Consider the following 14,886-nt stretch of genomic DNA (forward strand, 5'->3'; position numbering starts at 1 on the left):
CTTTATAACAGTAAACTGATTCCTCTATCCCCTTACCTTTTTTTTTAATCTAAAAAGTCCACTTTTACTTTTTAACTAAAAACTATGGAAATGGAGTCACTGACTACAAAGATGTATTCATAATTGTAACATTAACACTCAGGACCATAAATGTGGCACAGAAGTGTTAGCTACTCTTTCTGAAAGGTCCTTCATGAGTTCTCTTTATTGCTACCACATACAATCATTCCTGGAATCTTACCATCACAAGAACAGTTCTGGGTAAAAAAAATGATCCCTGTAACCGATGAAATTAGAATATTAGAATGGGAGAGGATATCTTAACTATCTTATCTCTGCTTTCTCTGCTATCTGATACTTGAATTTCCTTCAGTATCTCCCTATTTGGGTTGTAAGCCTCTGCTTAGACACTTCCAAGAATCAGAAGTTATGTCTTTCCATTTCAGAAAAACTGTAATGCTTTAAAAGTTCCTCCTTAAATGTAGTGGAACTCAAATTTCCTAAACTGTCCGTTTCAGGTCCTAGTTCAGCTTTCTGGGAACATCCAGAATAAGTTATTATACAAATGCTACCAGTCAGTTCCCTAACCGTAGTGAGAGCTTTCTTTTGGACCTGGTTTTGTTTGTCTGTGGTCCTCCAAAAATGTGGCATCAAGCACTTAGCTCAGGAGGTTAAATGAGATTTCATATTATCTCATAGCATTTCGGGAAGATAAACAGGTGCAATGGCATTTATTATTCTCCCCATTTTACAGACAAAATTTAAGACACAAAGAATGACAAAAAAATATAAAGTCATATAATTGTCCAAAGGTACAATGTCAGTGACACCTTATGAAGAGAAGCAGGATTCGTTTCTTGAGATTCACCTTTGTTTCAAAGAATTGAAATAATGTTTTAAAATGCTTTCTTGTATAGATTATAGATCTTAGAAGAAGGTCAAAACTAGAAGAAATTTTAAACTCAATTAATTTCAAACACCTCAAGTGACTATGATTGAGAGAAAAGGAAGATATTAAAAAGGGAGCATGACTTAAAAATCAGAGCAATCTCTCCAACCATGAAATATCTCCTTCTCTTCTTTCCTGGATTAATGTAAAGGTAAGAAATATCGAGGTTAATTGTCTGAGAACATCAGATCAAATACAGCCCACACTACCATTTTAATACCTCTTACCTTACCCTTTTTTACAAAATATTCCATTTTTTCTCTAGATTAAATGTCTAGTGAAGAAATTATAGATTATAGGGCACAGGTCTAAAACAACAAATTCAATATCTAGTGTTATTTTCCTTGAAAGATCAGTTACTCTAAAGTTGTAGAAAAATAAATATATTTGTATTTTACCAAGGATATCACATGCCAGCAAACGAACATGCAGAGAGAAAAGGAAGAATGGGTATTTCATGTCAATTGATACTTTTAAAAACTGTGCTAATGTGATTGAATCCAACATATTCCAAGTAAGATTTTGATTCTGTAGCTGTAAAATGGCTAGTTTCTATTATAAAATAGGTGGAATCAAAAACAGAATAATTAATCTGGAGTAGGTAATAGATCTAAATGTGAAAGTTAAAACAATCAAATTTCTAGAGGAAAACAAAAGAGAATATTTTCATGGCCTTGGATAGGCAAAGATTTTTTAAGCAGGACATAACGTGCACTTAATCCCAAAAGAAAAAAAGTGATAAATTAGTCTTTGATAAAATTAAGAATTCTATTTATCAAATAGATTAAGAAAATAAATAAGCATGTTACAGACTTGGAGAAAATATTTGCAATACACATTTGACAAAGTACATGTTTCCAAAACTTTAAGTGCCTACGAAATCAATAAGAAAAGTGCAAACAACACAACTTAAAAAAAAATGTACAGAAGACTTACAGCACTTCAGGAAAGAGGATATCTAAACAGCCAATGAACATACGAAAATGTACTCAACATCATTACTCATCAGGAAAATGCAAATTAAAACCACAATGAAAGGCCACTACACCCCCACCAGAATGGCTAAAATTAAAAAGACTGACAATAGCAAGTGTTGACAAAATGTGGAACGACTGGAGCTCTCAGACACTATGGAAGGGTAAACTGGTCCAACCATTTTGGAAACTGTTTGGCAGTATGTATCGAAGCTAAATATACACCCACCCTATGACCCAGAAATGCTAGTCCTAGGTATCTATCCAAGAAATGAATGTATTTGTTCACCAAAAGACATGTATAAGAATGTTCATCATATAAAGGGGAGGGTATAGCTCAATTGGTAGAGTGCATGCTTAGCATGCACGTGGTCCTGGGTTCAATCCCCAGTACCTCTATTGAGTAAGTAAATAAATAAATAAACCTAATTACCTTTTCCCTCAAAAAAAAAAAAAGAAAGAAAGAAAAAAAGAATGTTCAACATATAGATAAATACTGGAAACAATCAAATGTTCATCAACAGTACAAATGTGGTATGCTCATACTGCTCAACAATAAAAGAGAATGAACTACTAATAAATGGAACAATATGGATGGATCTCAAAAGTATATTAAGCAAAAGAAGCCAGACACCATAAAGTACATACAGTATGATTTATATGGAATTCAAGAAGAGGAAAACTGATCTATGATGGCAGAAGTCTGAATAGCATTTTACTTGGGGTGAAGGGAGGTATTATAAATGGGCACAAGGGAATCTTCTGGTGGAATACAAATATTTCATATCTTAACCTGGAAGGTGTGTATATAGGTAAAAATCAACCAACCTATATACATGAGAAATATATACTTCATTATATAAGTTATTCCTTAATTTTAAAAAAATCTATTGAACACAAACATTTTCAAATATCTAAAATGCCAAACCTGGGGGAGGTAGGTATAGTGCAGGGATAGAGTGCATACTTAGCATGCACTAGGTCCTGGGTTCTAACCCCAGTACCTCCATTAAAAAATAATAAAATAAAATGCCAAACCTTAGAAATGGAATTTTAGAAGGATCTTCCCACTTTTGAAAAAAGTTTGAATTTCAAGGGTTACTCAGGATTCTTCTATAGAGTCTTTATGGATTACATCTATACCAACCATCCATTGAATGGGCACCATATAAAAATTCTCATGGCGAGGAAATTTATTTACATGTTATGTGCCAACTAAATATGAATATATTTTTGGTGATATCTTAAAATAAAAATTAAAAAGTAACTTCTGAGTAACAAAAATAGCTGATCAAATTTTCCTGAGAATTGAGATTTCAAGATCTGTTTCTATTTTGATCTTTGATTTTTTTTTCCCCAATAAATTTAGGCTACAGATAGTTTGTGTCATTCATCTTTGGAAAACAAAAACAAACAAACAAACAAAATCTTTTGATCCACATTTCTCTCCAGCACTTATTTCTCCCTTTCACCTCCTAGCTAAACTTCTAGGGAAAATGGTCTGTATAAATGTTTTGACTTCCTCTATTCCTGTTTCTGCTTTAACCATTTCAATTTGGTTTCCATCCCCACCACTGCACAAAAACCACTTTTGTTAAGGTCACTGGCAAGTTTTATGTTGCCAAAAATCAACCCACACTTTTTGTCCTCACCTTACTTGACTTTCCAGCAACATTCAACATAGCTGACCACCCACTCCTTCATAAAACATTCTCCTCTCTTGAATTCTGTTACACCACACCCTGTTGGTTTTTCTCCAGTCTTGCCACAGCTGCTTCTCTTTTGCTGGCTCCTCCTCCTCTACCTGACCACTTAAATTAGATGCTTCTCAAGGCTCAATCCTGAGCTCCCTTCTCACAATACATTGTCTCTTTAGGTGACCCCAGTCATTCCCATGGTGCTAAGTATCATCTATGTACTGAGGACCACCAAACTTGCCAGACCTTTTATTTAGAGGAGAGATTCACCAACCCTGTCCCCAACCATTATTCTCCATTTTAGCACATTTTATTTCCTTCATAACACTTAGCATAATTTTAATTTTTTTAAAGAATATTTATTTGTTTGGGAACATACCTTCCTCATCTGACTGTAAATTCCGTAAGGGCAAAAGCACTGTTGTCTTGTTCACCATCTTATTGCCAATATTTTGCATACATGGGACAGAACAGACATTCAATATTTTTTGAATGAAGAATGAATGAATATTTCTGACTTTTGAATTATACTGTGTTATGAATGTTGTTACAAAGTAAGTCAAAATTAAATGTTGTAAAACTTTCACTGCTCAGCTATGTTTTAAAACCAGCATTTAAGCAATAAAAAATATATTTTAAATACATATATAAAGATGATCCACCACTAATCCAACATGTGTTATGAGAGTGATAATGAATTTTACCAATACTTCTAAAACTGTAGGCAATGTTTATCAGAATTTAGTGCACACAAGAATTCCCTAGGAACCTTGTTAAAATGCAGATTCTGATTCAGCAAGTCTGGCCTGAAAGTTTGCATTTATAACACATCCCGGATGTTGCCAATACTGCTGGTCCATAGACCATACTTAGCAAAGGTCTAAAGGATCCTTGTAAATGATTTATGAACTAAACCGAACATCTGCTGGGCCCTAACTTTGTGTCTAGCAGGATGCTAGGTGATTTTCGTACACCTTATCTTATTCAGACTACAGCTGGTCTCTTGTAGTTCAGTAAACTTAGAGTGGTTCTCAACCTTACCAAGACCAAATGCCCCTCCTTTTAGAAAAAACACTTTATAATAAATACTTCTTTTACCATCATAAATTAAGTATAACCTATCCACACATATAAGCTTTTTAAAAAATAAAGCCCTAACTGTAACATAAAGGTGAAATAAATTGATAATAAAATGATTAGTATTTCAATATGTAAATGTACAGGATCACTCACAAAGAGTCAAAGTAGCAATTATTCTAGAAGATATGATAAAAAGATAGATGTGTTTGTAGAATCACCACGAAAGCAAGAGATAAAAAATGCAGGATATACGCTGCATCAATAATGGTAAAAGTATCTCAGCTCTGAACTAAACAAAGAATCATCTCCTAATTTATGTAGCAGTTGCATTCTTAGATAATTTAAATTGTATTAAAACAATGCAAAAAATACTTCATGTTTATACATAAAATGGAGTTAGGTTCTATAAATCATTAGATAGACATAAAATGTTATCAAGTTTCAGAAAAGGGAATGATTCCAACCTAGGACGAGGGACAGCTTCCTCAAAGACATGGCATTTGGGATGGACAATAATGGCACAACTGTGGTGATATTAATAGTGTTGAGAAGTTGGTTTGGGTTGGAGAGACAATGAGTTCACTCTTGGACCTGAGTTTGAAGAGAATTAGAAACATGAGAGTTAAGGAAAAGCAATGTACGCTCAAGGAATACTAAGCAGTGTGAAATAACCACATTAGAAGACATGATACCACTGGCAAGGTATAGTGAAGCCACATTGTGGATTATTTTAAATGCCCAACTAAGAAATACTTAAAATGGTTTTTGAGTAGGGGGATAACTTGATACTTTCAGAAGATCACTCTGGCAGCAATCCTCAAAATGGATTCAAAGAGGAAAGTCTAGATACAGGGTTACCAGTAGAAAAAACATGGAACGGTCTGAATCAGTAGTTTTCAAAATGTGTCCTGTGGCACTCCAGAGTTCTGAAAGGCTGCCACAGGGGCTGATCTGTGGCAGAGGAAGGAAAGGGTCAACAGCTAGGCAGGCCTAGGCAGTGGTCTCTTGCCCTCTCCCCTCTCCCGCCTGGAACATCTGTCCTACATAAGATTTTGGTACAAAAGGGTATTCTGATGATTACAAAAAAACAATTTTGTCTTGTTTTTATGTCTCATCCCAATTCTTGCTCAACTGTGAGGCTGACTAGAACACTTCTAGGGGCCATCATACAATTATCAAGTATCACTGTATAGAAATAGCAGCTATAAGATATATAAGCACTATATTAATTCTTAACATCAGATTGTTTAATCATTACTTGTGCTATTATATATGTACCTCCATCCCCAAATTTGACTACCTATAATCAGGTCTGGGGTAAATAGGACCACTTTAGGTCATTGATGTTTGCAACAAATAACTATGGAGTCCTTTGAGAATTTCCAAATTTCTCTTACTAAGATGTGCATGGATGCTGTTGGCTTGGTTAACTTCAAAGCTATATACTTGTTTGTGTATTCTGGTCTCCCAGTCCTACTGATTCAAATCTGAGCTAGGACTTTTATATACATTATCCTATCTAAAATGTTACAAAAGCTGTAACATTTACAAATTACTGTGCATTACTGTATTCCTTCAGGATCACTCACAAAGAGTCAAACTAGCAAGTTACATTCATCAATGCCAAGGATCCATTTTATACTAAATTATTGTTTATCAAAGAAGTTCACGGTTTTATTTTCAGAATGCATGAAAAATGTTACAATGGTGTCTCATCCTAATTTTTGCATCTACTCACAAAAATATTCCTATTAACTCTGGAGAATTTAGTTTTCATGATGGCAAGCAGAAGTGTGTTGGTTAGGATGGACCATAAACTCTTTTGTCCTGCTGAAATGATTCGCAAACCAAGAGAGTTCGAGAACTCCTGGTTTATGCCAGTTCTGAGTAAGTTCTCTCCCCTGACTCCCTTGAATCCACTGGCATACGACTGCTTTAGACAAATATTTCCTGTAAGCCAATGGGCTGTCTATGTCTCAGAGTCTGAATGGTAGAGCAAAATATCCAGAGTAGCAAAATGAAGTTAGGAAGCTCTGTCCTACAAAGGAAGTTGTATAACCAAAGGGACCAGGGGTTTAATTTCTGACAGTCATAGTTTCCTTAGAACTTGCTGAATCTTAAGCAATACTGGCATCCAAAGACTACTTAGTAGGAAAGCATCTGTTTCTATACCAGTAGCTTTTAAACTTTTTCTTAAAGAAGCACTTAATTTTTTTCAAATGAAATCTTACACTGATTACCATACAAAAAAAGATAAAGTGATATCTTCGTAATATACAATTATAATAAGTTCAAATAGATACTAACTACTAAAAAAAACCCAAACAATGATAATAATAAGGTTGTTTTAATAAACAAAAACTAAAAATCTAGTTACGGATGAAAGTTGCAACTTTATGTCAGCTTCAACTTGTAAATTAGTCCATATATTTTGTCTTATTTGCCAATATGAAAACCAATGAAGATGCACACATATAAAAACTATTACCACTTCCAAGGGTTTTGCCTTATTATTTTAGAATAGTTTTTAGTTAAACTGTTCCCTGAAACTTGAAAGAGCGTGTTAAATAATCTTTGTTTTAAAATATCTAATAGTTGCCCATATTCTTTAATTCTGAACATAAAATCAGGCAAGAGATACTCCAGCCTTGCACTCAGTATTCTTTAAATGTATAATATATAATATATTATATATAATCATGATGTACCACACGACATGTTCTTGTCATTAAGGAGCTGATTACTACACAGTGACAAAAGCATGTCTCAAGCATCTTAGCCTAAGCCTTTATAGGCACTTAATTAAATACAGGGAATAGGAGAGTTAGTGGTATTCTCATTTAAATAATTTTACATAAGCAAATATGCACAAGAAAAAAATATCAGTGCAGAACCACAACTTTACTCACTTCACATTTATAAATTTTTGATATTTTCAAAGAGTTGGTTAAGAAGTTTTATTTTGAGGTCAGAAAATAAATTTATGTATGGACAATCCTCAATGCACTAAAATTTGGTAAATAATATGCATAAAAGTCAAATGAAATTTAAATCAAGACTCTGATATACATTTGTGGTACTGTCTATATGGTACACAAGCATAGAATCAGTATTATTAATTAATGAGTATTAGCAAGTGATTATTTAACTGCAGAGATAAAGGCAGATGATAGCAAAATTGATTAGTTGTTAAATATAACAAAAATTAGTTTTTCAGACTGGAGCTATTATATTTTACATCAGCTCTGATGTAACTCCACATCTATAAAAATATTTATAGGTTAGTGAGCATGATCTTGTTTTCATATCCAAAGAGCCTACATGACTACTATTATAGGAAATTGTTCTGATGTGCCAAATATTGTGATATCTTTAAAGTCTCTCAAATAGATGACAATTTGCAAATAAACTGATCATGCTGTGATAGAGAACTCTAAGTAAAATATTTTATTCTTAACTTTAAGAATCAAAACATTTGTTGTGAAGAAATAGTTTATTGTGGGAACTGTAGTGCTTCACCGAAACAAAGAAGGTAGCAAAAAATTTAAATTCAAAAGTCAGATTTCACTATATTATTTTGTCCAGAGTAGAGCCAATATTGGATTAGAAAAAGGTAACAGTATTCATCCTATTGGATTTAACCAACATTCCAAAGTCTTCTACCAAACCTTAACAGCACCTCTGACAAACCAACCAGCAAAATTAACTAGTTTCCATGACACTGTTTTCCTTACTCTCTTAACCATAAAAGCTGAGCACATAAATAGTCAAATGACCAAACATACAGGCAACTCATTCATTAATTTATTCAATAAATATGACTGCAGTCCTACTATGTGATAGAGACCAGGCTGGGTACTAGTTATCATTGGTGATAAAAAGATCACAATACTTTGGAACCTGACAGTCTAGACAGGGCTACAGGTGTATTAATGATCAAAATAAGCAAGAAACCTAGTTAAATAATATTTAGATAATTAAGAGTTAAAACTAAAAATAATAACTAGAAATTGACATAACATTGTAAACTGACTATACCTCAATTAAAAAATTTTTTTAATAAAAAATACAGTTTTGCATTGTTTCATCAGTGATGCTATTGAAATGTTTTCCATTTCTCTAATTTTAAAAAAGTTCCATTTATAAACCCACAAATAACTTGATGTGCTAAAAATTTTATCTCTAAGAACACTCATTAATAAATAAAATTTGTGATGCATTGCCAATTCCATTGATATAAAAAGTCAGGAGGTAAGGTGATTTTGAATTTTTGACATTGAGTAAAAAAGTACTGTTTCATAAAAGCATTTTATTCTGTTTCCTATCCATTATTAAACATCTAGTTTTTCATCTCTCCTAGATGGGACACATATCCAATATAATATGGTAACATCCAAATTATTTTGATTTACTCTATACCGCTTTGGACTCTAAGAACTTTAATTATGGATGCAGAAAGCAGATTTCAATTAAGGCTGAAAAGTTATCTCACTGAGAATCACTGGGGATTAAAGTATTCTGATAGATTATATAGTAATGATAATTAATAGAGTTATATATAGATCACTTTCCAAATAATCTACATATAATAGAAATATAATTACAGTTTCATTATTTCATCTTTTGGAAAAAGTGATTCAAAAAGCCTCAGGGTCATTCTTACGACTTCTAATTATTATGAATGTACTAGTTAATGGGAGAATTGTATTTTTAGAAGAGTTGATAGTAGAGTGTACTCTCTGTCCTTGTGATGTTTAGAGTCTCTTTTCACAATAATTAATGACTCTTTAGCACACACAAAAAAGTATTTATTGAGCACTTACTACAGGCAGGTTTCTGTGTTACTCACTCAGTTCTTCTCACACATGGTCTAGAACTACAGCTTGAGTTAGGAGCCAATTAATATTGGGTGTCTGATAAAAGATCTACCAATAATCTTTTAGTCCCAAGTAAGTGTAAATATATGCATTTATACATTAATGACAAGTTTATAACAATGTATTTAAAAAGTATCACTGGAAAATGTATGCTAATTTTATGACACCATCTATAGTTCTTACTGATTGAGAAAGCAAATTTTTGCTCATATTCAATTCGTATTTTGTGATCCTGAAATCTGGTGATATAAAGTTAAATGATATGATTTGACATTAAGTGATATTCGAGCCAAAAAACCAACAACATTTTTGTTTTCTTTTTCTGTTATACCTTGTAAGTACTTTAAAATTTTTCTGAGTTCTAATGAAAAATTGCTAGCACCAATCCCTTACTCACACAAAATTAATTAAATAAAAGGCATCATAATAAAGATAATGAGTATTACCTTTCAGCACCATTTTAAAAATTGAATGCAGCAAACTCTGAGGGTCTTTTATGAACTAGGCACTGTTTTTAGCACTGAGCATACAAAAATAAGACATGGAGTCTGTCCTCAGAAGCTTAAAGGCCGTGAGGGAATAAACACTTATATCAATAAATAATTTGAATACAGTTGGCAGAAGTATGAACAGTAAGGAAAGACACTTAGCCTAGCTGGAGGCAGGCAAGGGACTGGGTAGGAGGACCACCGGAAGGCACCAGGGAAAGTCATGAGAAAGAGGTCCTTTGTCATAGTGCCTGAGAAGAGTCTTGAAAGATGATTAGGCATAACTAGGTAAAAATGGGGTGAAAATTTTTAGCGGAGACACGGAAGTATGAAATACCATATTAGATTATAGGACGCACAAACAGGAATTTTCTGAAATAATATTCTACCAAGACCCCATGGCCTTTCTGTGGCTTTTGTTCCTTTGAATTTTACCATTTCAACCTTAACATGTTCATAATGGAGGGCTAGTAAACTCCACCACCTGGAGGCTATGTCTCTATTAATCTCAACCATCCAGCACATAGAAACGGATGTAGAAATGAGAAACGGCTACCACAAAAGCATGCGGTGAGAAGCAGAAACTGACATCAAGAAGGAGACAAAAATTACACAATAACCTGGGAATATTTTGTGTAGGGACGTTCAGCTCTGCACAGTTCAAAACCCCTATGAGAATATACTATAGGACAACACATTACCTGATGGTCAGAATAGTCACCTGGGTCACCGAGATAAAGTTATCTCTTGTGTACCTTGTTTATAAAGCAGGGGCTACGTGATAATTACACTCAGAAAGATCTATATCTGTTATTGTTTATATTAAAAGTTTTATATTGAGAAATACGCCAATACCTGTGAAATTCATATTTGTGAACCACTTCATTCCTGAACCATACCAGGCAGAAGGGGTGTTATTACAGCACAAATAACAAAATTTAGTAATAAAAGGATCTCTGGATAGAAAATATTTAGGATCACAAATTGTGAGAAATTTTTAAAATAATAGCTTTGATTTATCCTATGATTCATTTTTATATAACAAACTTTCTGTTTCAATATTTTATTTCATCTGACACTTTTACACATAGAAACTCTCAAAAAATGGTAATGAGTGAAAAAAAGAATGAATTTTTTAAAGACAATTTTATATGTTAAAGAAATGACTGACTACTGTAGCATATTAATTTGATCTTCCAATTAGGCATAAAATACTCCTTGAAGTACTCTACTTTCTTATATTGCCAAGAAATGAAAGATATACACTATAGGTCAAATTCTAGATTGAGACCAAAATATCAAGTAATATAAAAGTACTTTGTTTTAAATATCAAACATATGAGCCAGATTAGTCAATCTCGGGTGGCTACAATGAACCAGATCTTTTACTACATCAAACACTCTGGCCTTCAAGGACCTGACGTTAGAATGGCTGAATCCACATCATTAACATTTTTGTTAATTTTATTTTTTGATATAAGTTTTGAAGTTTTTGCATTAAGCATACCATATAACATCTATCTCTATGGATCTATGGCTATAATCTACTCATCTAAACTCACAACTTATCATTGATCCATATTCTACATTCTCTTTCTATTTATAGTCTATACATTCCAAATCAAATTCTACATAAGTTTTCACTCCTTTTTTATTCAGACATATCTAAAAGTCTTTGTTAGGGTTTTAATAGCCTAAATTATGCTATTCAGTTAATAATTGAATTCAGAAGTATTAACATTTACAGAGAAATATTCCAATCTTCACTGTCTTATACTATTCTATATGTTATTCTTGAGAAGTGAAACAGTTAAGACTAGGAAAAATAGCATGGGGGTACTGATTAACAAAAACAAATTCAGCAATTCATCTCAGCAATTATTACACTCATTATGTAACAATCAAAGAATTAGAGTTTTTAAAATTATTTTTTTCATACTGTACAGCAACCTAATTTTTTCCCCTGTTTTTGGCCAATGAAACCATCACTTGTTAAAAATTACACATTATAAACTATTTTTCAAATACTCAAAGTGCAAATTTTTTAGAGTTATTTTTAAACCCTGACAATTTTTTCTAATTGAAAGCCTAAAGAGTTTTTCATAAAAGAAAATACTTGAAGCATTATTCAATAATGGTCATTTTAAATTTTCTACATCCATACTAACTACATACTGTTCATTGACTTATCATCACTTGGCATTTTACTTAGAGAAAAAAATGTTTATGAGGGCCAAATCAATTTTAAAAATTGTAAATACACCCAAGTACAAAGTAAGGACTTAGGACCACAGTCCTGCACTCAACTATGTTATGAAATAAAATTTATCTTGTGTCCCAAAGTATTCAATCAAATTTAGTAACTTCATATGCTCTAGACCTAAAGCCGCCAAAAGTCAAGGTTCATTGGCAATAAGAGAGCCTTCTAGTATGATGAAGAAAATATCCAGTATATTCATAATATTTATCAAGGTAACATTTTAATTAGGTGTCAGGATTTCATTTATTAATAGAATGAATACATTTCTCACAAATTCTGATTTTCTGTCACCACCTCCCCCAACCTGAGATGCATCTGCCATTTTCAAGGTTTTAGAAACACTTGTTGAAAAGACTATAGAAAAGTTTACAATAGTAGTATGAAATTTTAGTTATCCCAAGAAAGTACACACTGAAAACTTTTTGAAAAGCGAGGATAGTTTTACGACTTTCAAAATTAATTTAAATGAAACTCAGCGTGAGCCTGATTTTTGCTTTGAGTAAATAAGTTATCATTAGAAGATCGCGTCCCAAGGGAACCACAAGTGCCAACGCCTTACAATTTAGCTTCCCATATAACAGCATTTACCCTTAGAAGAAAAAAACAGTCACCTTTCATTCTAAACAAATCACTCAAACTAGCCTAATTCCAAGGGACACCGAGGCCGCGGACGAAAAAAACCATCCAAAAGGATTACTTATTCCAACTCAGATTTGCTGCCATTTCAGGGACACCCCATAAGTACTCTTCCTCTGCAGACTTAGACTTGACCCTTGACAACCCCTAAGAAATAAAACTGAGGAGAAGTTATCACTTTCCAAAGTTAGGTGGGGGGTGGGGAGCAAATGAGAGATGTACAAGAACCGACACACTTTGCCCTCTGAAATGCCTCATATTTACTTTTGACAAAAGAAATAAATAGAAGTAAAACCGAGATTCAGAAGGAACTCTCTCTGTTGCGTGCACCGGATGAACATTTCAAAGACCCCTTAGAAAAGAAGCGGGCTGGAGGCTCACCTTCCATCTCGCCGCCGGGCTGGGCTGGGCTAGGCTGGGCTGGAGCTGCCGCTCTGACTACCCGGCCGCTCCACGTGCTCCTGCCGTCGCCGGGACGCAGCGCGCAGCTGGCGGGAGATTCCCAGCGCGGGGAGTCCCCGGGATCCGGCCGCGCGTCGGCGCAGATTGAAAGGGGCAGGAGCCGGCGACCGGCGAGTGCGCGGGGTTACAGCGGCGCTGGCTGGCGGCGGCTTTAAAGGACGCTCGCTGCCGAGCGCCCGAGGTACCGCACTTCCAGCCCCCGTTTGAATGTCAAAGCCGAAAACCTCGATAGGATGGAAACGGCGCGACAGTAAACTGTCTAAAAATGTTTTTCTTTAAAGGATAATGGATGGGGGAGTGATATCACATGCCGGGAGGTGGGATCCGGATTGCTTTCTTGCAAGTTTAAGTTCAAAGATGTTTGCCTTAAATTGAACAAAATCTGGAATTTGGGGTCTAAATTTGGGGATGACAGCCATGAATACAATCACTGAGAACGCACTTCAGTCGCTGTATTATGTTTTTCTTCCTCAGTTTTTCATTTCACATAATAAAAGTTCTTGGTCCAAGTTCTCAGAATGTTCTGATGGTTCAAAAGCATTTTGGCACTTTTATCGGCTCAACTTTTTCATTTTTGGAAGCAGTCCTCTCACTTTTGTTTTCCCTTCTGGGAACTGCTTGGTTCATTTGCCACCACTCACAAAACGCTACACACTGTTATTTATGCGTGTTTATTTTCTACTATCCTGCCTTCTTCCAAATAGGATCTGAGATAGCTTACAAAAATACACGTATAATGTTACACATGTGCTAAAGCAAAGGGGGACACAATAAGATAGTAAAATTAACCCAAAGATGTTTGTGCACAAAGACGTACTAGTTAACATCTTGTCCCAACATCCTTCCCAATTTATAGAGGTCAAGCACACATTTGACTATAGAGAGAGGAAAGGGGACATGACCACATAATGTTTCAAAAGCAGAACTTTTCTTCACACTAAGGGACATTGTTCAGGTGAGTCCTTATAAGTTACCCAGCGTGCTGAATTGGATAAATGTGAATGATTTGCAAAGAGACCACTTTCACCCTTGTAAGAAACTTACATTGTTAGTATACACAAATATATTTGAGACTTAAGGTAGGTTTATACATCAGTAGACTATATCAGTATAAACCCACACTTACCAGTTAAAGTATGACTGTTGTAATTTTATGAATTTTAGTTTATTTTAAACATTCAGTCTATTTTATGCCTTGGCATAGGGGATTTTATATACACACACACACACACACACACACACACACACACACACACACATACATATATATACACAAACACAGTTTTTTAATGAGTTAATAACTTGTATTAGCTTTGTTTTGAGATCATGGCACAGTGATAGCAACTCTGTAGCTTGTATGGGTTGGAGTCCTACAGGATAATATCAATTTCAGAGAAATACTCTAAACACTAGGTTTAATTTTAGTATTGAAAGGGGAAATTTGTTGTTTGTTAGTTTCTAAA

The 14,886-nt window shown here is 34.2% G+C and overlaps 1 protein-coding gene across 1 annotated transcript in view; it reads right to left on the reverse strand.

Annotated features, from left to right (window-relative positions):
* The window catches only part of IKZF3 (IKAROS family zinc finger 3), a 74,600-nt gene extending 61,020 nt beyond the window's left edge, over positions 1–13,580 (reverse strand). Inside the window, exon 1 of the mRNA XM_006176341.2 lies at positions 13,343–13,580. Within this exon, the coding sequence (XP_006176403.1) occupies positions 13,343–13,349 (7 nt within the window). The 5' untranslated portion in view covers positions 13,350–13,580. The remainder of the gene's footprint in view (positions 1–13,342) is intronic.
* Positions 13,581–14,886: the final 1,306 nt, after the last annotated feature.

This window comes from Camelus ferus, chromosome 16, assembly GCF_009834535.1.
Source record: "Camelus ferus isolate YT-003-E chromosome 16, BCGSAC_Cfer_1.0, whole genome shotgun sequence".
Classification (NCBI taxonomy): Eukaryota; Metazoa; Chordata; class Mammalia; order Artiodactyla; family Camelidae; genus Camelus; species Camelus ferus.